At 40.4% G+C, this 23,444-nt stretch overlaps 1 protein-coding gene across 1 annotated transcript in view; it reads right to left on the bottom strand.

Moving 5' to 3' along the window:
• PAPPA2 (pappalysin 2) overlaps nt 1-23,444 on the bottom strand; it is a gene marked incomplete at its 5' end in the record, with an annotated part of 238,494 nt that overhangs the window by 47,793 nt on the left and 167,257 nt on the right. Inside the window, 6 exons of the mRNA XM_080924820.1 lie at nt 377-486; nt 1,890-2,025; nt 3,077-3,245; nt 18,207-18,420; nt 19,585-19,762; nt 23,094-23,265. Of these exons, the coding sequence (XP_080780946.1) occupies nt 377-486; nt 1,890-2,025; nt 3,077-3,245; nt 18,207-18,420; nt 19,585-19,762; nt 23,094-23,265 (979 nt within the window). The remainder of the gene's footprint in view (nt 1-376; nt 487-1,889; nt 2,026-3,076; nt 3,246-18,206; nt 18,421-19,584; nt 19,763-23,093; nt 23,266-23,444) is intronic.

Genomic DNA, 23,444 nt, shown 5'->3' with positions numbered 1-23,444 from the left:
GCAACTCTTGCTCCTACCCTGTCTGCTACCCACATTCTCCCTTTGTGCGGTGTATTTGGACCTTTTGTAAAACAGCCTTTCTATTTCCTCTTCTCTTTACATATTTATCAGTTTATCCTAACACTTCCTGTCTTGTTTTCATTGGTAATTCTCTTCCCTGTTGTTTATGTCTCTGAATGTTCTTTTTATTTTTTTCTTTAACCCCCCCCCCTTTTTTTTCTTATCCATTTTTCTCCCTTGATGGTTTCTCTTTGGTCATGGTAATCATTTACAAGGTTGTTTGATATCAGGGTGTTTGGAGAGCCTCTAAATCCTTCCAGAGAATGTCCTTCCACTTGTGACTTGGTCAGCAGTTCCAGCTCTAAACTGTGCTTACCTGCACCTTGACAGGTTCCATCCAGTGCTCCAAAGTGTCAGTAGTCACATTCTCTGGTAGTATCACAGGGTCACTAGGGAGGACTACACATGATGGGGAGCACACTGCACCTAAAGGAATTGGAATTTATAGCAGAAACGTGAATTCCCAGATCACAGTCTTTCTCAGTGCTCACTTTCTATACTGCAGGCCATAACATCATGTTAGTTACAGGCAGTGCTGGCAGTCACTTTCTGTGTACCTGTATAGATACTGCTATGTAAGGTCATCAAGAGCCACTGAGGCAAGTTAACTCTGTCTTTCCCTATGTGCAACTTCTTCTGCCTGGTACAGCATATCCTCTCCTTAGGAATCAAGATAGAGATCACCTCCTGGCTTAGCAGATCCCCATATCTCCAAATCGGGACTCCAGTTTGCCAAACTCAGATGCCTTTTAAACATATTTGATAATATTCTAATCTCCTTGGAACTCAAATTCATTGCACCTGTGACCTTGTAGCTTAAATACCTGGGGAGTGGTGGGGGGATGTGGGACTGAGATCATTACATGTCTTCCCAGCCTATCTTAGCCTCTCAGTTGACACACATTGGTACATGCACAGCCAGGAAACCTATTCAAGTAAGGAGGAAACATTCAAAACCAGAAGCAGAGATTTTGGTCTCTCAAAGGAAAATCTTGTTCTGTTTATTTTCATGTGCAATCCAAGAACCTCCTTAAAGCCTATTCAAATAAAGCTTACTTGGGGTTTTTTTTTTTGTTTCCTCATTCATGAATTATATAACCTCTCACCCTTTTATAAATTTTTATTGCCTATATGTGTATTTTTGGGAAAATATCTTCTAAGTTACATTATTTTTAGGTGCTTTTGTGTGTGTGTGTGTGTGTGTGTGTGTAATATTTTATGCAATCAGTTTTCAGGGTAAGAATCTGTTCATGAAACACCATTGAGCCATGCCTGAGTATAAGACATCAGGGCACAAATACTTAGAACACAGAATCTTTTCAGAATTGACCAAGGTTTCCAATTAATTTATATTATTCACATTTACATTGCATGGACAATTTCAAGCCTGTGTAATTCAAAATTCAGATGTAGTCCTTTAATGTTTCACACAAATTTCAATGTTTTTACAATGGTATGGCCATTTTGGGTAAAGTGGAGTCAACTTTAAATCAGGTCTGTTTTCAGACAACTTTAACTGCAATTACTTCAATAAGAAAGGGCTTGCCCACAAGCTCTGGAACCCAGTCCTCTGGAGGAAAAGACTGAAGAACAACACAAGTGAGAAAGGACACAAGGGAGAGTCACCCCAAGGTAATACAGGAGTCCTGCATCAGATGGTAGAAGCCCTGCATCAGATGGTAGGAGCCCTACATCATGGGGGTGAGTCTCACATCAGGAGGGTACAGCTGTGCAGATGTATATTTTTGTCAGAGCTACAAATCCAGCCACAGATAATGCACTCTGGGTCCCAAAGCAACGTAGATGACATGAACAGGTCCCACTCTTACCAATCCCATACCCCTCTCCACACTTGTACTCCACAGAATTCAGCTCTGACGTGGGTGGTGGGCATTCTCCCTTCAGGTTTTCGCACAACTTGAATTCCTGGGTCCACAACCCCTCTTTAGTGCAGAGGATGGGAACCTAGAATATCGAAGACAAAGAACATCACTGTTGTTATTGTGTTAAGTTCACTGTAGGAGGGGGAAAGCGGTCTGGGCAAATGATAATATCCTTTAACTGCTGAAACTGTGGCTAAATGATGGTTAGAACAACATGGCAAACAGGAGGAGAAAAAGGAGAGGGAGAGAGGGAGGTAAGGAGGGAGGGAGGGAAGAAGGTAGGGAGGGAAGGAAGGAAGAACAAACAGGGAAAGCTCTTGCTTCCATGTGAAAGAATCATAGACAGGTTTTCCATTCATGAACCTCACCATTATTCTGTTCTTCAGCTCTGAGGATTTAATATGCTCCTGACCAGAGCTGGTTATTCTAAGTTGTTTGAAGACATTTTCCCCAGATGGTGTTGCTATGCCCTGATTCATGCATATTATCACACAAATGTTGCTTGTGGCAAATACTGAAATGTTTTTTTTTCCCCCCAAGGCAGATTTTGTGTAGTGTAAATAATGAATGATTTTCTGAAAGGTATGTCTTTGACTCTCTAGTGAAATACACACATTACTGCTGCTTTTAATCCTGCTTGAAGTCTGTTGCCTTTCTCCACATGTCTGTTGCACTTTAGTATGCTTTGCTCAAGAATTCATGTTTTTGTTTGGGACTTTGTTCTACTGCCAAATAAATAAATTAATTAATTAAATAAATAAACGAATGAATGAATGAATAAATAAATCCACAACTCCTGCATTCTTACCCAGGTAGCTCAGTACATGCAGGAAAGCTGACCTCAGTGCCAAATCAGGATCCTCCGGAAGCTTGAAGTGAACCCTGGTACCTTACTCACTGGTTTCTACCCCTTACCTCAAAGACAACTCTGAAATTGGAAGAAAATGCTCTAAAACACTAACACTATTCTAAACTCTCCCTGGAATAGTATCAGTGCCTCTCATTAGAGCCCAGCTGCATGAAGACCTGCTTGCTGGCTGTTTAAGTTCACTTCTCAGAAACCATGTCATGGCCCTGGTCATGCAGGTGAGAGCACAGTCTCATGTAAATAAAGTTCATAGACTCCTCCTTACCCTTTCTGTCTCCTGGTTACAGCTGAGCACACACTGGCTGTCCAGTTGGAAGCCATCAGTGCATTCATACATGCCTTCAAAAACAGGAGGAGGAGGCTCACAGACCACTGGGACGCAGCTCCCTTGTTCCCAGGTTCCATCATCCAGGCACTGGGTCTTCAGGAACTTGCTAGTAAGACATGAAACCAAACAGCCAGTAAGGAAGGACTACTGGATCCTCAGAAATGTGTGACAAACATTAGCAAACCGGGCCAGTGACATGACTCAGAGGGGAAAGGTGCCAAGCCCGATGACCTGAGTTCAATCTCTGGAAGGAGAGAACTGACTTTCAAAGTTTCTCCACACATGTCATGTCATATGTATGAGAACACACACAACTCACATGCACACACATATGTACGTACAAAAATAAATGAAATAAAAGGGGAGGGCAATAGGTTCTATTCACCCAAATATCCTATTGTGGGTCATGAAATTGAAATGCCTTTATTGTGGTTATCAGTGCGAGGAGGTCTTGTCTATTTAACTTGCTACTCCCAAGAGAGTGGATAAAAGCATAAACTGGACTGTTTTTGGGCCAAGTCTCACATATAAGTACATTGGGAGATGTCATACAGTTCAGAGTACAGTTGTCAAACACTCAAGGGATGAATTAGATATATCTTGAATATCATTAGTTCTATGGTGGTATATTTGCTGAAGTTGTTAACAACCATAATTTCTTTGAGGAGAAAGTTATTGTTCTGGAACAGAGGTTCACCTGCCCTTCTTGTCACTGAGCTCATTAGCTTTGTTTTGTTTGTGTACAAGTTTATTTTTTTCCTCCTTGGAATAGGTTCCCACCTTTCACCAGATTCTTGAGCAGGTATGACTCAATACTGTCCTAGAACTGTCCCTCTGTCTCAGGCCCAGACATGGCCCCCAACCAGAGACTGGATTTAAGATGGATGGGAGTCAGATGCACCAGGGTTCTGGTTACTGCAAATTCCACTCCACTCCCCTCTGACTCACTTCAGTCAGAAGGTGCTTTCCAGTTTGGCTGTTTTAACATATTATCCACTTCTGATTCACAAAACCTGGTTGCAGATAAGCTTGCATTTCAAAATATAAACAATCTTTTGGTCACTGGCTCTCTGGACCATGCAGATGGCGGTTTTAAATTACTGTCTTCTTTCTTTCCTTTGTGGTGTGTGTGTGTGTGTGTGTGTGTGTGTGTGTGTGTGTGTGTGTGTGTGTGTATGTGTGTGTGTGTGTGTGTGTGTGTGTGAGAGAGAGAGAGAGAGAGAGAGAGAGAGAGAGAGAGAGAGAGAGAGAGAGAGATTGTGATTGAGAATGTGTTTTGAGTGTTTTGAGACAGGGTCTCCTGTAATCCAAGCAGGCCTCAGATATGGGAAAAGTGCTCTTAACTTCTGGGTCCTCTTGAGCAACACTTTGCAGCTGCCTGGGATGATAGGTCTGTGTTTCATGTCCAAACATTAAAATGACATCTTCTAATGTCATTATCTCATTTTAACATTAAGATACTTATATTATTCCATATATGCATTTAACTAACAATTGTACAATTACTTCTTGTACTTCCAATATTCTTCCGTTTTTCTATCGGAGAAACGTGGATTACTCTGCCATATAAATGTAGAAATATTTTTTTTCCATTTAAAACTTAAAGGGGATAGCAGCTGCGTCATTTCTTATTTTCAGATTTTAGGAACCAGAATATAACTGATATAATGAACTAAATAAATGTTTGGTTTTGAAGTCACTGAATAACTTTAGGTACATTGCAAGACATATGACAAACAAATCAACTCATCATAATTCTCAGAATAAAACTCTACTTTTATCTCCCTTTTTAGATTAAAAAAAAAACAAACCACTGTGATGCTAAGTTCTTCTTTCTGGATGATTTGTTTTCAAACAATTTGAGTAACATATTTCAATAATATCTCCTTAAAAGGTGACATGCTACACATGAATCTCCCTAGCATATTTTAGGTGTGTTAATTGTGGACCTCTATGCAAATAAAAGAGCATGCTTTGTAGTATTTAGTGTGTTATTTCTCACAAATATGATACTTAAAAATGGCGTCCAAAAGTGTTTTCTAGTAAAGGGTTTGCAGTTCATGTGACTCTAATGAGCCTCCTACATATGTCCTCTTAAATTCAATTTTTAAAAACTTTCCCCTTTTCTTGTAGAGTTTAAATCCTCTAGAGGAATACCTCCTTTCTCTCACCTTTCACAGTTGAGACCCTTCCCATATCTCTGGTGAACTGACATTTCTCAGATATAGAGAGCCAGCGATACCCACTGACATCAGGAGGGAAGCCAGACTCTTCCATCACTCCTTGTATGTCAGTGTGATTATGAAGGAAAACCCATGTTTGGCCAGCAGAAGAGTATTTTTATTTCATGTGGTATTTTTCTCTGAATTGGTTAAAATAGTTCAACCATGGAAACAGTCTCCCCATCCCTTGCCCAGAGTGAGGAACCATTTAAGAATGTAGAGTTCATGCATTTTCTTACCAGTTTAATAACCTCAGAGGTGAGAGTAGACAGAGTAAACTTGGATTGGGACCACTGAGTCTGGGTGTTTGAGGTTGTACCCACACAATATGACAGGACCTGTGCTGCAAACCAGCAGCCGCACAAAGAGGGAGACTGGGAACCAGAGAAGCTGCAGCTGAAACAGAGCTCCCTGGACTGGGTGTGTGTGAAAGTAGGCGAGCATTCCCATTCCCTCCACAATTGGCTCCTTTTGTAAGGGTTCCTACACTCCTCCCAGACTCGTGGATTCTCCTTTAACATGTTTTCTTTTCCTTTGAATGACTCAGTTCCTTTTCTGGTTGCTATGGCCGAGCAACTGAAGAGAGCAAGGACGAAGAGTTTGACTGGCAGTTGGAGGAATGCAGGAAGGCAAGAACAGGCCAGCAACAAGGTCCACAGCAGCAGGAGACTGTTTGCTTACTTTGCCAAAGACCAGGATGCAGAGAAAGTGGGATTCTGGTATTCAGCTGGCTTTCTCCTCTTCCTCTGTTTATTCAATCCCAGCCTCCATCCAATGGTATGGTACCAGTCACATTCAGGGAGTGTCTTCTCCTCAGTTCTATCCTCAGTTAAATGTCTCTGAAAATACTCTTAGGTGTATGCAGATTTGTACCTCATCAATGCCCTATGCATTCTTTATCCAACCGAATCAGACCACAGAAATTAACCATTACAACGATCATCCCTGGGGTTTTTGTTTGTTTTCCAGCTCCTGTACTACATGCGATGATAATGTTTAGGTCTCACTCTCAGACTGCTTCCAAAGCAGTCAACTGGTTCCTCATGGTCCAGCAGTGTGAGGCACTTCAGTCTGCTGATCATGTTTACCTGTGCATTCAGTCATGGTACGGAGCCTGTGTGTCACAGGACTTTTCTGGTTATTTTGTTATATTCCAGAGACACCATGGTAACATCAGGAAATTGGAATGCCTTAGATTATTTCTTGTTCCAAGAAACTTGACTTCTTTCTAAGGCAGACTGGAACCTAAAACAGTGGACCCGCTCTGCTTTATTCAGTTGATACTCTAGACATTTTGAATATCTCTTCTCCCACTGCCCAGTTTGTGGCAAAATCTTAATCCTCAGTGTGATTGTGTTACGAGGGAGCACAATGGAGAGAAAATCAAGTTCTAAGACACCACCCTCATGATGGAACTACAGCCCTTAGACGACGGGACACAAAAACTTGCCTGCCTTGACGATACTCTTCCCTGTGAGAACATGCAAAAAGAACATTAGAAAGCAAGAAAGAATGTTCTCAGAGAAGAAATCTACCAACACTGACACCGAGAACTCTGAGTAATGAATGCCAGTTGTTTAAGTCACTCGGACTACAGTACTGTTCTTGTAACTCTCTGCACCAAGCCAAATTAGTTGCATGATCTTCATCTCCCACTTGTGACAGCTGTCTCCTTATGTCTCCTAATTTGGTGATGTCACTGACTGACCTCTCACGCTTATAGGATTATTCATATAAAAAATGGCTTTACTCCTCTTGGTCCACTTCCTTCAGACAATATGTATAAATCAGGAACCAGTAGAGTCTTTGAATTCGTGGTGTGAGTAGATTTTCATTTCCAGGAATGATAGCAGTAGGCGCTGAACCAATCTGTACAGATTCTTCCCAAGAGTACAAGGCTTTTTTGAAAGCTCATTCCAGTGTCCTTTGCATAACACATTCCATGCTCATTCAAGGGAATAAGGGCAGTTGAAAGTGTTGCCTTTTATAGGAAACTAATACTAGTGACCAAGTAGGTGACTTTCCCAATGTCATATGGTAAAGAAGCTACCAGCTAAAGGTGGAGTAGACACTGAAGTTTTCAAGATATAATACAACATCCCAACCATTAGACAAACGGGTTTCCAGTGAAATCTGTATTCTCATCAGAATCAAGTAAGAGTTATTTTGCAAATCTAGATTATCAGGCATACTGAACCAAGTGCTGAATTGGTTTAAGACAGTTTCTTCCTTTTCTCCCTGCTTTTCCTCTTTGCTTCTGTCCCCTTTGTTCCTGCAGTGTTTGGGTGCAAAGTAAGGGCCTTCTGTATATCCATTGTTGAAAGAGACCTGGGTCTGGGCTGTGTAGATTTCTTTTTAATTTGTCCATATTTTTAAACATATATTCAACAAGGTTGGCAAACTCTTACAATTTCTTTTTCATCCTATACTAGTAAAAGCAAGCCATAAATACAGGCAAAATAGAATCAGATTATCTACCTAATAAGCCTGCAATCATTCCATCTGGTCTCTGCTGAACATCCAGCTTTTGGCAAGGGTTGTTAGCTGGGTGATCTTGCTCTCTAATTCCTTCCTTTGTAAATGGCATCGTGAGAAGTTGGGGTTAGGGTAAGGTTTGTATTTATTTTCTTTCTAACTCCTCCAGACAAATCACCACAATTTCCAAGTTGAGAGGTGCCTTTTTCCAATTTCCAGGGCTTGTGGTGCCCACCTACTGTTGAAAACCCAGCTGCGCCTTTTCTCCTCCTTACAGCCCTGCCAGAAGTAAAGACCCTGTAATCAAAACTTGGCCGCACGTTTGATTGATGTTGCTCGAGGCACACACGAGTCTACCCCATTTTTCTATCACCACTGAAGACTTGTCAAAAGTCATATTTATGTTCCCGTAGAGAAAAATAAAAGTATGTTTTCTGGGTCCAAGAGAATTATCATGTCTTTGCCAACCAAGGGCATCTGGTGTCTACAGTGGGGAGTCCTGAAACCCTACCAAAATGGTAAAGACTATTATTCCTAAGTTCTTGGTTTCCACAGCTCTGCCTGTACTCCCTCTCAGACATCTTCAGCACAGTGAATGACATTACCATCTACCTCAACACTCCAATGTGAAGCCCAGGAAATTTTTCAGATTACACTTTTTCAGTCTTCCATTTGCCCCAATCCCATCTGATTTCAGGAAATCCATCAGAGAGCCCAGTGGTTTCCACCATGCAGGTATTCCTGGAGCTTGTCCCAGGATCTCAGCATCTGTGGCCACAAGTTTACTTTTACAAAGCCACTCTTTTACTTTCCAGCTAGACATTCTACTTCCCTGAGCCCTTTCATAAGCAGCTAACAAGTTATCAAGTAGAGGAAGGTTTTACAAAAATGAATACATCACATTGTAACATTTCCTTTGTAGAGCATTTTATTTGTTTCTGGTTGCAAAATAAAATATTTAAATTCATTAAATCCCAAACTCTTAATATTAGCCTGCAAGGTCCTGTATTACATGAATCCATTTTCTTTTATACCACTCATAAGAAGTCATGTTTTAGAGTGTACTTTACATACTCTGGGATGAGAATTACAGATGCAGAACAAGATCTTTCCTGCCACAGGGACTTGGGCACCATTCTTCCTGCTTTCAATACTGTTCTATTGACTAGACCCATCTTTTCCTTCCTATCTATCAACATGTTTTTATCACTAAGAGAACCCTCTGTCACAGTTGCATCTTATTAAGAGGGAACATTTTTTTTGCCTTCACAGAGTGCATACTTTGTAATTACCTTGTTATTTGTTCTTTTTTATTGTTTTACTTGCCTGTTTACTCCTACCTGGGCCCTAGTACCATATTTTCAGTAACTGGCATTGTTTCTGGTTCATATTTGGTATCAATAGATTTTTTTGTTTGGTGGATTCATAAGGACTTACTTGGTGTTATCACACAGGGCAACATACTGAGATGACCTTACACTATTTTTTTATTATAGCATGGAAGTATCTGTAATCTTGCAAAGAACCAGAAAAAAGAACGAATTCTTTATTTATGTATTTTCCATTTTCCTGTGCCAAATAGCAAATACAAGAGGTGATCAATCCCATTTTTCATTTATACAGATAAATATCCTGAAGTATTGATTGGTTAAGTTTTAGCATGACACATGTTCAGTTTCCAAACTGAGTTACATGGACTAGATTCTCTCTTCAGACTACTCTGGGTCCTTATTACCCACAGAATGCTATCTAAAACAGCTGAATTAGAATTTGAATCTGAGAATATGTTAGTAATAAATCCAAGATTATATCCCAGACTGAGTCAATAAGAATCTAATTTATAAAAGAATCTAATTTAAAGTTTTCCAAGATATTCCAATGCATTTTAAAATTGGAGAATGGAAGCTCTCGGCTACTTTAAGAGATCTTCCACCCCACCCCAAAGAGAACCATCAGCACTTCCAAACTCCACATCAGTTTTTATTTTAACAAACTGCAGGCCTGGTTTCTCAAGCCAATATCCTAAAAGGGGAGCAGGCAGCCTTTAGTTGTGACTAGCCATCAGCTGATCATAGTTGCTCTGTACTGCACAGCATCAAATGTCTGTCCCAAACAAGAAATAGAATCAGCAGTATCATCCACTTAGATGAATCGGCTTTGGCAAGTGCTTCTTGAGTAAGAAACAAAGAGAAGTGTCCCTTATGACATACTCCCAGGTAATATAAAGCTTCTGCCAGTGTGTAAAGCCTGCTAATGCCTAGATGTGTGTAAACTCTCTACTCTGTGGCAATGCCAAGCTCCGTGCTTCTATCTTTGGACACTCTGTTTGTCATAGCTTAGGTCTGGCAGGTACAGAAATATCCATTCTGTAGGCCTGACCTCCTCTGGCCTATGGTCCCTTCTCCATCCTTTTAAAATAGATCATCCTCGGTGTTTCTAATGTAGAATTCAACAGCACTTACTTAATCTCTTTTATTATGTTGCAATTATTACAGTTATTCAGCTTCTTAATATCTGCTTTCATTGTTGCATATTTGAAAAATTGGGAAGCACACTGAAAGGCAAGGGTTAACTGGACCAGAAGAAAGGAAACATTTACCAGGACTTCTGGTCTTTGTCATTTTCTATCATCTAGCTATATATCCACTTCCATATCCACTGAGCTGTTTTAATACATACAAGCACACACACACACACACACACACACACACACACATTAGTTATATTGGGTTCCACAGCTTGGAAGACAAATACAAGTAAGACCATAATACCAGTATACTAATCTACAGGAGCCCTATCCTATTTACTGTCTTATTGCTGTGAAGAGACACCATGACCATGGCAACTCATATACAAGAAAGTATTTAATTTATAGCTTGCCAAGAGTTTCAGAGGGCTTAGTCCATTATCACCACAGTAGGGAGAATGAGAGCTTGTCAGCAAGCAGACAGACCCTGGAGCCATCTGACCTTTACATTCTGTATGGTCCTCAGGCAGAGAGGGGAGAAAAAGTGACACACTTCCTCCAACAAGGCCACATCTCCTAATCCTGCTAATTCTATCACCGTTCCACTCCCTGGAGACTGAGCATTTAAGTATATAAGCCTATGGGACCATTCTTCATCAAACTACCAGTCCTAAGAGGGAGCCACCAGGAGATGGGAAGTGTTTAAGGAAAGAAGTCCTTTGAAGTGAGTTTGCTTGGTAGAGAAAAAGAAGCTGGGTGAGCTGTGGAAGATCCAAGAGGTATTGAAGGATAGAATTTGTAATTACTAAGTTACTAAACCAGAATAGTTCCCAACAGCAATATACAAACATTTCTCCTTATTCTACAGAGAAGTGGAGTCTTCCCCTCATCAAGGAAACTTCCTGTGCAACAGATGAAAACCTCCATAGAAAACCACAGGCAAACAAAATGAAAGCCTGTAGCATCCCATCTCCCACACCCAAGCCTTAGGGAACATTGCAAAGGAAGGAGTGGCGGGTAGTGAAAGATTGTAAGAGGCAGGGGATTAGGAAATTTTCTGGGAGAACACATTTTCTAGTAAATCAAAAGCTATATCCACAAAAGTTCACCAATATGACTGCTAAGCTGTGAGCTGGAAAAATGGCATCAATGAAAATGCCGTGGATGGAGAGAAGCCCAGGAGGTGTCGACCCTGTGGAAACAACTATAGGCCGTGGAAGAAGACTGGAAGGGGGAAAGGTGGTCATCCCTGAAACATATGCAGGTAGATTATAGGATTATAGGGACTGAACAAGCTCTGTGTGTGTGTGTGTGTGTGTGTGTGTGTGTGTGTGTGTATGTACAGATATAGATAAACATTTTTTTTCTTTTTTCCTCCTGTAGCAGGGAGGAGTCACTTAATGGGCAGAGCCTGGAGTGATTCCTAAAGGACAAAATTTCTCTCAGAAAAGATTAAAAACTATGTCTACAAACTTTTATCCAGACCCAGTATCTTTATAGCTCTGCTTCTGTCTGCCTCTCAGTCTCACCACAGACAGGGCTAACGGGAAGTACTCACAGGTACTTTCAGTATATACCCATACCCCATATCCTTGCCTGGGGCTTAAGCCAATGAACCACTTTCTGCCACTGTTGCTCCTTCAGAAAGCGAAGGGTTTTCCACAGTCCTGTGCCTAGAAGCCACAGCACCCATAAGATTGGATCCCACTAATGTGTGATTAGAGCATCCGGGGAGGCATAAGCATTTCTGGACTGAAGAGTGCACAGAGAAGCCTACTCATGTCATCCTCCTTGATATTATGCCTTGATATGGACGAGAAGAGAGATGCCAGTTAACTCTTTCTGTGACAGAGTTCCCCGAGTAAGAAGCAAGAGTTGGACATTATAGTCACAGTGACATTCAGGATATATTTAGTGGCTGCACTGGAAGATCATTATCAGTAAGAATAACAGGATGGGTTAAAGCAGAGGCTGTGGAACCACATGACTACTGCTAAAACTGTAACTTGGGCTCTTAATAAGCCCCTGGATTGAAATACATTACGTTACCTCCCTTGTTCTTGGTTTTCCTATCTGAAAAAAATGGGGATGAGCACACTTCCCTCACAGAATTTTAAGAAACCATGTAACCCAATGACTAGTGTCGGCTCACTAAGCAGTGAAATGATTAGCAAGTCCTGATGACCTAAGTGTGTGCATATGTGTGGGATATTAACATTGTACTCAGTATTCTAGCCATACTTAATTCTTCATATTACTGACCCACCCAGAATCCCCCAGGGGACCATTCATGAATCAGTCTGCCCTGCCCTGACCCCATTGTTAAAGAACAAGGCAAGGTCACTATCAAAATGTTCACCCACCCAGCTAAAGTCAGAGTAAGCAGAGCCAGAAATGCTCAGGATAAGCCAAGGGCAGATGAGAAACAACATTGGGCTACAAAGCTGCATGTTGCAGAAAGTCTTTCAATTTTTATCTGTTAAAAGTAACCATTGTTTATAATTAATTTTTTTAGTAATAGAGAAACTGGCAGTTTATACAGAACTAAAAATGTTACAGTAAGATGCTCGATTGCTAAGGACTGAGGGTCACAGGGACATTTATGAGTTCAGCAAGCGTTGTTCTAAGTAAAGGCCTGTGTGCTAACTGCCAGCCCTGTAAAGCCCGAGCCCGAGTTGGCCTGTGCCCAGGTGTGTATTTGAGTGGCCAGAGCTTGCCACAGAGGTTTAGTCACTTCGGAGCCAAAAGAAGCTGTAATAAATTAGTTTAAGGCTCACATGATACTACAATGGCAAGAGAATTGAGGATTCCAAAGATAAACTTTGAATGTATTTACTATAAACACTAATTATAAAGCCAGAAAGAGTCTCAGTGGAAAGAAAACAAATTTCTATTTATTACAGATGCATGAGTGTACATAGAGTTTACAGTGTTGTTCTTACATGTGCTAGTTACAGATAACACACATACACACACACACACACATTTGGTTATAACCAGCTATGACCTATTCATGTGTGTACACAATGTTATGACATAGGGTTTCTACACCAGATAGATTACTGCTTTTAATAGTTATAAATCTGACATATCTAAGGGATTTCATGTTGGCAGTTTATTAGTCAAGCCTTCCCATTCCATTCCATAGTAGAATAAAATTAGTTGAAACTCAAACTATTGTTCAGAAAGATGTAGGGTCAAATAAAACTCAAGAGGAATGCTCCATGACATGCCCTGGTCCTTGCAGGCCACACGGACATCACAGGTCTATGCTAATTTGGAAGTTGGACCAGCTCTCCATTGCTACTTTATGCCCATTTACTTTCTTTTACATACAACATTATTGTTTTGTGGTCTACTTTCATGTCAGCTTAGTAAAGTGGGAGGGTATGAAGCCTGCAGAGTAGGCTCTAGTTAAGGAAGGGAAGTGTACATGTTTAGTTTGACAAATTTTGTTTTGGTGTGTGTTTCTTTTAGAGATACGAAAATGTACCTTCCCTCCATCTGGCTACTGAAGAACTGTCTCTTGAATAACAATTCTAATCTTTTTGGTTTGTAGGCTGTTTTGTAGAATACAGAAACTGCAGAAAAGAAAGAATGGCCAGTGATAATAGACTATATTTGAGATTATTTCTTGCTAAAAGATAGCAATCCCACTGGACATAGCAGCAGGGAATCAGCAACAGTTTCTGTGTTAGGAGAATTTTGGATGTAGGTGGTGTTGGTAATGATAATGATGATGATAATACACCTATATAAATAATGATGATAGGGAAGGTGATTGTCATCATAGTAGCAATAGTGACAGTAGTGATGGCAGTGGTTATGGTAGCAACAATAGTGTTAGTAATGCTGGTGGCGATTGTGGTGGTGGTGGTGGTGGTGGTGGTAATAGTGGTGATGGTGGTGATGTGGTGATAATGGTGATTGTGGTAGTGGTGGTGGTGGTGGTGGTGCTGGTGGTGGTGGTGGTGGTGATGGTGGTGGTGGTGATGGTGGTGGTAATAGTGGTGATGGTGGTGATGTGGTGATAATGGTGATTGTGGTGGTGGTGGTGGTGGTGGTGGTGATGGTAGTGGTGGTGTTGGTAATAGTGGTGATGGTGATGGTGGTGGTGGTGGTGGTGATGGTAGTGGTGGTGGTTGTGATGGTGGTGATGGTGGTGGTGGTGGTGGTGATGGTGGTGATGGTGGTGGTGGTGGTGGTGGTGGTGGTGGTAATAGTGGTGATTGTGGTGATGTGGTGATAATAGTGATTGTGATGGTGATGGTGGTGGTGGTGGTGGTGGTGGTGGTGCTGGTGCTGGTGCTGCTGGTGGTGATGATAGTGATACTGGCAATTATAAACAAGAGAAGGCATTACTGAGCCAAGAAAATATAACCAGAAATTGTGTCATATTTTTTTTGTGTATAATCGCCTAATGTTTACCACAGTTGCTGATGCAGATTATCTCCATCTTGTGGATTAGAGTAGTGACAGTCTATTCTAGCAGTAGTAGAGGAGTAACTTGTTTGAGTCAAAGAGCTAATAAGAAAGCACAATTGCCACTTTTAATCTTAAATGTTTAAATGTCAGCAGCCCCACACCCTGTGGAATTAACTGCGACATGAGATAAAACTTGACTACAGAAACATATTTTAGTAGTTTTCACTCAATGGTATTTATTCCATTTAGGGTTCTCTCAATTCTATAAATCTAAAAGGGTAAAAATTCTGGTGTTCTGTTTTCAAATGACACATAAATCCAGTCCTGTGGACAGATATAAACTTCAGCTGTTTATTCAGACAAACTTCTCTGAAAATGCTTTAAGATTACTCCAAGTATTTTCTACTAAATTCAAGTTGTACAGTATTTTTGTTTATAACAATCATTGAATTTTTGGTGTAACAAATTTTATATTACTTTTCTCAATGGAAGTATAACACTTAGCCCCTTTTATTTATTTTATTGACACAGGACATAAGATATAAACTTTTAGTATTAGAAATTACTTAAGAGTTTATTTTACAAATGTAGATAAAGTGGCCAGAAAAAAATAATTTTTTTTTTTTTGCTCATGAACAAAAGTTTTATTAGTTCATCCTTGCCTTTGGTCCTAGGATGGCTTTAATCTCATTGAGACCATTTATTGGTGGAATGTCAATAAGTAACACCCAACTTTGAGTCTGTTTCATTGTATATTATAACATATAATAAATAATAATACTGTTATAATAATATTATATAGCATATTCACATACACTTATATGTATATGCACACACATATATCAATTCATATACTACCTTAACAAAAGATGTTGTACTAATATTTCATTAACAATAAAATAAATTATTTCCATAAAAATATATGGAGTAAGGTAGCCAAAGATTCTAGCACTCACAGTACATAGCAAGGGACCATTATCACTTCATGGTTCTCATCCAAACACTAGAAGAGTCCTCTGGACTTAGGCTGTTAAATTCTCTGCCATCTCAAGCAGACCTCCTTTGTATACAGAGGTGGGTCAAATGCATACATAGTTTCTACCACTCTGTGATGGTTTGTATATGCTTGGCCCAGAGAGTGGCACTATTAGGAGTGTGGCCTTGTTGGAGTAGGTGTGTCACTGTGGGCATGGGCTTAAGACCCTCATCCAAGCTGCCTGGACATTAATCTTCCACAAGCAACCTTCAGATGAAGATATAGAACACTCAGCTCCTCCTGCACCATGCCTGCCAGGATGCTACTCTGCTCCCACCTTGATGATAATGGGCTGAGTCTCTGAACCTACAAGCCAGTCTAATTAAATGTTGTCATTTTCAAGACTTGCCTTGGTCATGGAGTCTGTTCATAGCAGCAAAACCCTAAGATACTCTTCTGTGCTATTTCCATGAATCAGACTGGACAAAGGTGTTTATTTATTAACAGTAAGCAATCACAATATGAGGCCTACAGTTTTTATCTCCAGTTATATTTGTAACATTGTGTGTACATGTTAATGTGTGTGTGTGTGTGTGTGTATGTGTGTGTGCATAAACTTTGGGAAAAGCTGATGTCATGAGAAATACAACATGTAGCTCAGAAGTCAGTCATAACTCAGGCTTAATTTCTCTGGCAATAACAAATTTCCTTCTTTTAAAATGAGAGGAATAGGTAAGCATGCTAGCTAATACCCATTAACCCAGAACTGAGGAGATTGAGGTAGGAAGATCAGTCTGAATTCAAAACTAGTCTGGATTATAGAGTAAGACCCAGTTTCAAAAACCCAAAATAAATAAATTAATTAATCAATAAGAAGCAGCACCTAGTATAGCATATATTTTGAACTTTATAACTTATAAACTACTTACAGTACATTGTTCAACTTCCAAAACCCAAACAATTCCACAGAAATGATTATTTCTCTGTCCATTGTGAACACAAAACTTAAGACATGTGGATTGCATATTAACATGCAAATCAGTTGCAAACCTGAACCCTCAAGACACAGACACACATAGACACAGACACACACAGACACAGATACACACATGCACCCACACATGCACACACGCACGCGCGCGCACGCACGCACACACACACACACACACACACACACACACTGCTTCATATAACTACAAATCACCCTGTGCCTGTTTTCTTATGATTGCCTTCCCTGCCTGCTTTTCTCTTTCTTTTCTTTGGAAATGTGTGTCCTCAGAAGAATTTTAGGGCCCTATGTATCCAGCTGTGGGCTTTTTCCGCACAAGTAAGACAAGGAGAACATAGTTCCCTGGGCAAATATAAGTGGCATGGGACAGCGATTTACACTCAACTTGCAAACTTCTGATTACCGATCTGTCGCCTGCTATGTAAACAGGTGTAAACTAACATTTCATCGGTTTACACAGCGTGGTAAATAATTTAATCTCAATTTAGCATGGTGCTTGCAAATGTAAATGTTGAAGATCAAGCTGATGACATTCTGATGCAATTGTCCGGATTACCAGCCAGAAGAATTGTGACCATGAATGGCTCTCAAGTGCCTCTGCCTAGAGACAGGCATGGGGGTCAGATGGGGGTAGGGACAGAGACAGACTACCCAGAATCCCCTGTGCAAGCCTGGCTTTCCCAGCATAAAGTTTAACTATGAGCTCAGAGACCTGGCTGTCACCTCTCCACTCTTAACTCTCCCATCCTAAAATGTTCTGTTCTTTCTCCTCCTCCACACTCGAGATGTCAGTCATCTTTCTACCCTTAGCTCACACCCAAGCATTGTGCCCTGCCACAGCTCCCACCCCTCTGCTTACTGCACAGAGTTCATGAGGAAAAAACTGGGACAAGAAGAACCTTGGTGACTGCTAAAGTCGTTGCATTCTGTTTAAAAGTAGCTCATTCGTGTTTAATTCATTCAAGAAGCTACTGCATCAGCTCTCCCAGTTTCCATTTAGGAAAACTGAGGCACAGAAAGAAACCTTACACACACACACACACACACACACACACACACACACACACACACTACACATATAATAAGCATCCCAGGGCTCAGCCAGGTACATCTCCATGAACCTCAGTTTTAAATTATACTAATGAGATTGTGCTGGTATTGAGGTGAACTCAGATGACCTAAATTCAGGAGGTTCATCATTTTAATGCCAAGAAAAATGATGATCAAATCAATGTCCCCCCACAACCTCCACCCAAATACTTACATAAGACCATGATATCTCTTGTGGGACACCATGCCTTTATAGGAACCACCTGAACTCCTATCTGTCCTGACCAGAAAATCTGTTTGTGCAGGTATAGAGAAGTGATACAGAAATGCACATACAATAAGCCCAGGGTATCCCAGGAAGAAGTGCTCTACAACTTGCCACGAGGGAGCAGGATCACAGTGCTAGGCAAGAAAACCATAGGACCAAATACATGAATACTCACTTCTTTCCTTGACTTCCTGAACTCTCCTTCACGTAGTAGCCTGGTTTGCATTCATATTTGCAGATGGTTCCCACATCATGGTTGCCTTCCAGGCAATGTGGCAGAAGCAGATTAGCATTTGGAATAACTGGAGGCGCTTCACATTCTAACTTGCAGTAGACTTCAGGGAGAGACCAGAGTCCATCTTCAAGGCATGTCAGCCATGGGTTCAGTCCTGACTCCAGGAAAGAGAATCACACGGTGCTCAGAACTGAGAGCTCATGACTACAGAACAAAGAACCAAAAACTATGCATATACTGGCTCTCTTTACGTCCTGTTACTTTTTGTTGAGTAGTATCTCCAAAAATTTCTCAAATGTCGATCCTGTGTGTTCTTACTCTACAGTTCTCAGTGAGGTCTCACATACCATAGAACCACATAAGATTCCCTAGACTCAGTAGAAGAACTGCTACCAATCAAATAATTGCCTCCCTTCCTATCTATGAGTAGCAAATATATAGCAATAATAATAAAGTGGGTGGCTTTTAAGTAATCACAGTTGGTGTTTGCATGGTGATTATATATGAGGCAATATTCTAAGTGGTCTACATGGGTGAACATGTATAAATCCCAAAGAACAGCTCTATTAAGTATATTTCAGTTGTCTCCTTTATGGCTGGTAAGAAAATGGGTTTGCCATCACTTACAAAAGCAGAGACTGAGATAAGTAGTTTGGATACAGAGTTCTAACATTCAATACCATACCACATGATTCTCTGTAATTTTGTTTCTCCCAGTATAAACCAGAACTGCTGGCATTAGGATCACTAGCCTGCCAACAGACTATAGCACATCTCAAAGTAAGGCTGAGGGTCTGCATGTGCAATGACTCCATTTGTGACACACTGAAGGCTGAGAAGCATAGCTAAAGAGCAGAGTGTGGTAGTCCGTAAGAGCCTTGTCCAGCACCTCTCCATCTCAAGTATACACACATCCAGAGATGCATTGTATAACTGTGTTCTCCTTATCTCAAACTTAAAGAAAACACACCTTATGCATAATTTCTCTGGGTATTAAAACTTAATAACATAAACCTCGGTTTTTAATGTTATCAGGACAATTGTTCTGATCTCTTTCAGTCTGAGAACGTGTATAGAAACAAAAAAGAAAGACTAAGTTTCATTTATTATTAATTACGCCCTAATCCAGGATATCTCTACACATGATCAGAAACAAAGAATGGTGATATTTAAGGGAATTTTGTATTGTCAGAAGAGAGATAAGAGAATAGCAAGTCTGAAGTATATATGTGTGAAAAAAAGTCCAAAGGCATCCCACCCCAGCCTAAGAGGGAATGATGGGAGCTCACATTCAGTTCCCAGGCTGGAAAAACAGTACCTTGGAGCTTGGCTGGTGGAACACATGAGATGGAACAGCGTTTCAGAAAGTCAGTACCCTCCAAACAGGAGAAGTTTGCATAATTCACCAAGGACGAGTCTGGGACACCACAGTCAAGACGCTTGCAGTTCACAACCTTGTTCCAGTGGCCAGAGGAACAAGTGAGGAGAATCTCTTTCTAGAAACAGAGAACTTATGTCAAAGTCACATATAATGGCTATCAAAATCACTTTCTGGCTTTGGAAGAATCCTGGTGGTCATTGGTCCCCTTGTCCTTTGCTATGACTAACTGGTTTGGTCAAGCTTTAGGAGATGCTATTGGAAGGAACCTGTTTATACTAGAAATTCTAGGACAATGTTCTGCTAAGCCACATCTCAGGCTGTCCTTTCCTTGCTCTGACACATCTGTTTTCAGTCTCTGTCCTACTGGTCTGGACCCAGGATTTCAAGCCTCCTTCTGGTGTGTGAATATCTACTTTGGGACCTGGGAACAGTCTGGAGAGGAAAGGAGATATGGGAGCCCTGGATTCCTATTCTCCCTGTTCTCTTCTGAAGAGATGGCTGCTGACTGACCTATCCTATGACGTTCAATCTTCTCCGCCTGCTTCTGTTCTTCCAACACATGGGTTCTGTGCTCCACAGAGCCAAACTTCCAGGCTTAAGAGGGAGAGCAATCCCCATCATGCTGGGCTATTTCACATCACTAGGCTTTTCTTTATACTCTGCCCAAAACTTTAGAGCAAGGTATCATGAATTCAACACTAGACTGGGTTAAAGGTTGAGAATAAAAGTAAGACACACCATGAAGCATATATATATATATGCATATATATAGCATAACATAAAATACTTTCAAAATATTGTTTAACTTTTCTACTTTAAACAACCTTTTCATTGGGGATGCAACCACTAAGACACATGGCTGTTGACTACATTGCCTACTAGCATGCAAATAAGTTGCATACTGTCTACTTCTTATGGACACTCTTATTAATTAACATACTGATAACGCTACTAAAAATAATTACTTCTGTCAAAAACAGTGAATGGTATCTAAGAGTTAATACACACAAGGTGTCACTATGGGATATGGGAGTGAGTCTAGCCCCTTTCCCACACTTGCGATTTCAGTGGACAGACCTACAGCCCATTGGCATTATTTAAATGAGAAGGCATGCATGGAGTACCCAGAATGACCTGGTCCTTCACTAAACACGATGCCTTCCAGAGGCTAAATGTCTATAAGAGTACAAAATCACTGAAACAGTGGGGAACAAAAAGGAAAATGGCAAGAAAGCAAAGAAGGAGTTGGAAAATACTAACAATATATTTTAATCTAATCTAAAAGAATCTTTACAACTGTCTATAATGATTAGGGAGACTGTAACGTAAAGAATACAAATTAGAAATAAGAGAAGTCAAAAACATTCTAGAGGAAATCAATCACCCTAGTAAAGCCTATGAAATGGTGTTGTATAAAAATGGAGGGCAGCACCCAAGGAGGCTGCAAGAGGAACCACTACCCCCAGGCAGAAGGAATTCAACACAAGTGCTGCACTTGAAAGATCATTAAGACTTTTGAGAAGGTCAGGGGAGGTGGGAGAAGAAGGCATCTGGCCAGGTATGAAATGAGCAAGCAGTTAGTGACTATGAAAGTCATGGCTTATTTGGGAAAAACAAGTATCTGGCAATGGGGTTAAAGATCAAGGATGGGCAGGAGAGTTCCTGTGGTAACACTCCAGTCATCCTGTCAGGAGACCACACTGGCACCCAAGCCAAGGGGCCAGTGACTGCTGAAGCACCTCTCACCTCTGACGTCACATGTTGGCTCAGTGCTCTCCCTGCTTCCCAGTGTGTCCCTGTTGCCAGCCAGAAGGCTTCAAGTCAAAGCCACACATATTTTTCTATTTAGCTTCAGTTCTCATGTTAACAGAAAGCAAATATCCCACTGTCTTATGATCATGAGTGGGGATTGTACAATTTCCTGCATGGGGCCAGCATCAGGTGACAGTGATTGGTCAGCTGGATGGTGTCATTGCTTCCTTCACCATGACTTTGGCAAATGTGAGCCCCGATCTTTCTTCCAACCAGGTTCCTCTCATACTTATCACAGCTGGGAGGCCTTTGTTCAAACCGCAGCAAACCACTAATCATTTAAGAACTCTCTAAACTCTATGTGTAATGCCTGGCCTCTTGATTTTTTTGGAGTATTGCCCATTTTTTTTTTAAATGTCTAACCTTAATGCATGACAAATATAGCCTTTCTCATCTGATATTCTTGACTTACCTTACACATGTATTTAATCCCTAACTTATACGATGTTGTTTTCAGCACGAAGTACCTTTGTTTAAGTTAAGAACAGGTGATAGATATTTCTGGATTAATAATTTTCTGCCTCAAACGTCATTAAAACTGTTTTTGACTAGGTGATTTCACAAAGCTTCTAAACTCCCAATAATATCTTTCAATTCTGACTATAACTAGGCAAGTGAAATTCTTCCACAGGTTGGCAAACTTAAGAAATCAATTGGCACAAAACTGAAACATTTTTATTTGTCAAGCCATAATGTCTGCCTAGCAATGGCAGGCCTGTTCTCCTTCCATGAGGATGATGATTTCTGGCTCTTTCCTCAGGAACAATTACAGTTTTTCTAGTATATGTTTCCACTGTCTCATAATGAGAGCCTGTTCTCCAATGGTTCATGCTCAAATCTCCCCCATTGAGCGTTTAAGTTTTATCAAGGGGAGAAGGAAAAACAAGCCTTTAAATAGACTTAATTGTTCTTAATATGAGGATCTTACTAAAAGGGACCAATGCCCACCATTCTACTAGAAGTTTTTAAATAAGGCTCATCAACCATTGTAATAACTCAAGTTCCATATTTCTTTTTGGAATATGTACAAATGTAAAAACAATTTAAAGGGATTATTCTGTTTGTTTGCTCTTACTATTATATACCTCAATGATAATTGAGACAAACATTTTGTTCAGTTCTGCCTCTTGAACCTTGTTCTTCTCTAGGATGGGATGTGTAAAAATGGGAAAAACTTATTACCATGATACAACCCCTGCCTTGCTTATGCATTTAATGTTTTGGGGTATGATTTGATTATATGTCTTCAACAATCTTAAAGGGGGATCAGGAGAGAGCAAGTCTTACAATGAACCTCAGATAAGTTGACAGTAATCTATTTTGCTGTGAATTATGATCAAATTTACTTTGACACATTCACACCTATGAAGAAAAGACAAATTGAGAGAACATTGAATAAGAATTTCTATCTACTGCCCATATCAAGTAAACACCTAAAGGAGTCAGAGTATTGCATATTTGGACACCTTGAATTTCTGCAACACCACACTTCCTTTCTATTGCTTTCACAGAAATTGTGGTTTTCATTTTTAAACATTTAAAAATGCACTCTTCTCTGTCAAGCAAGAGAGAAGAGGATAGATAGATTCCTGCTGCAAGAACTCCTTATTTCTGTTCATCTGCTTTTAACTTACCTGCATGTTCTTGAGGTACTGCCCACTGCTGGTCTGGAGGATATACCCCCTTTGACAAGTGATAGCACACGCCATGTGATCTGGGTTACTGGAGGTACAATTCACTATGTCTGTATGATCAAGTAGCAGTGGCACACATCTTCCCTGTTCTCTACAAGGTCGTTGAGCACAGCTGAGGAAAACAGAAACAGGAGTATCTGAGGACAAGCTGAAACAACAGCAATATACATCTTTAAACAATACACCTAAATTGCAGAAAGATATTTTTTCATAGACTAAATGGAATTTATTACTTTGTTCTCTCGTATTGAGAACTATGAGGCATGGTAAAATTAAACCTTGACAGCTAAC

This window comes from Micromys minutus, assembly GCF_963924665.1.
Source record: "Micromys minutus genome assembly, chromosome: 1".
NCBI classification, from domain to species: domain Eukaryota; kingdom Metazoa; phylum Chordata; class Mammalia; order Rodentia; family Muridae; genus Micromys; species Micromys minutus.
This window is presented reverse-complemented; position numbering and strand designations above follow the sequence as displayed.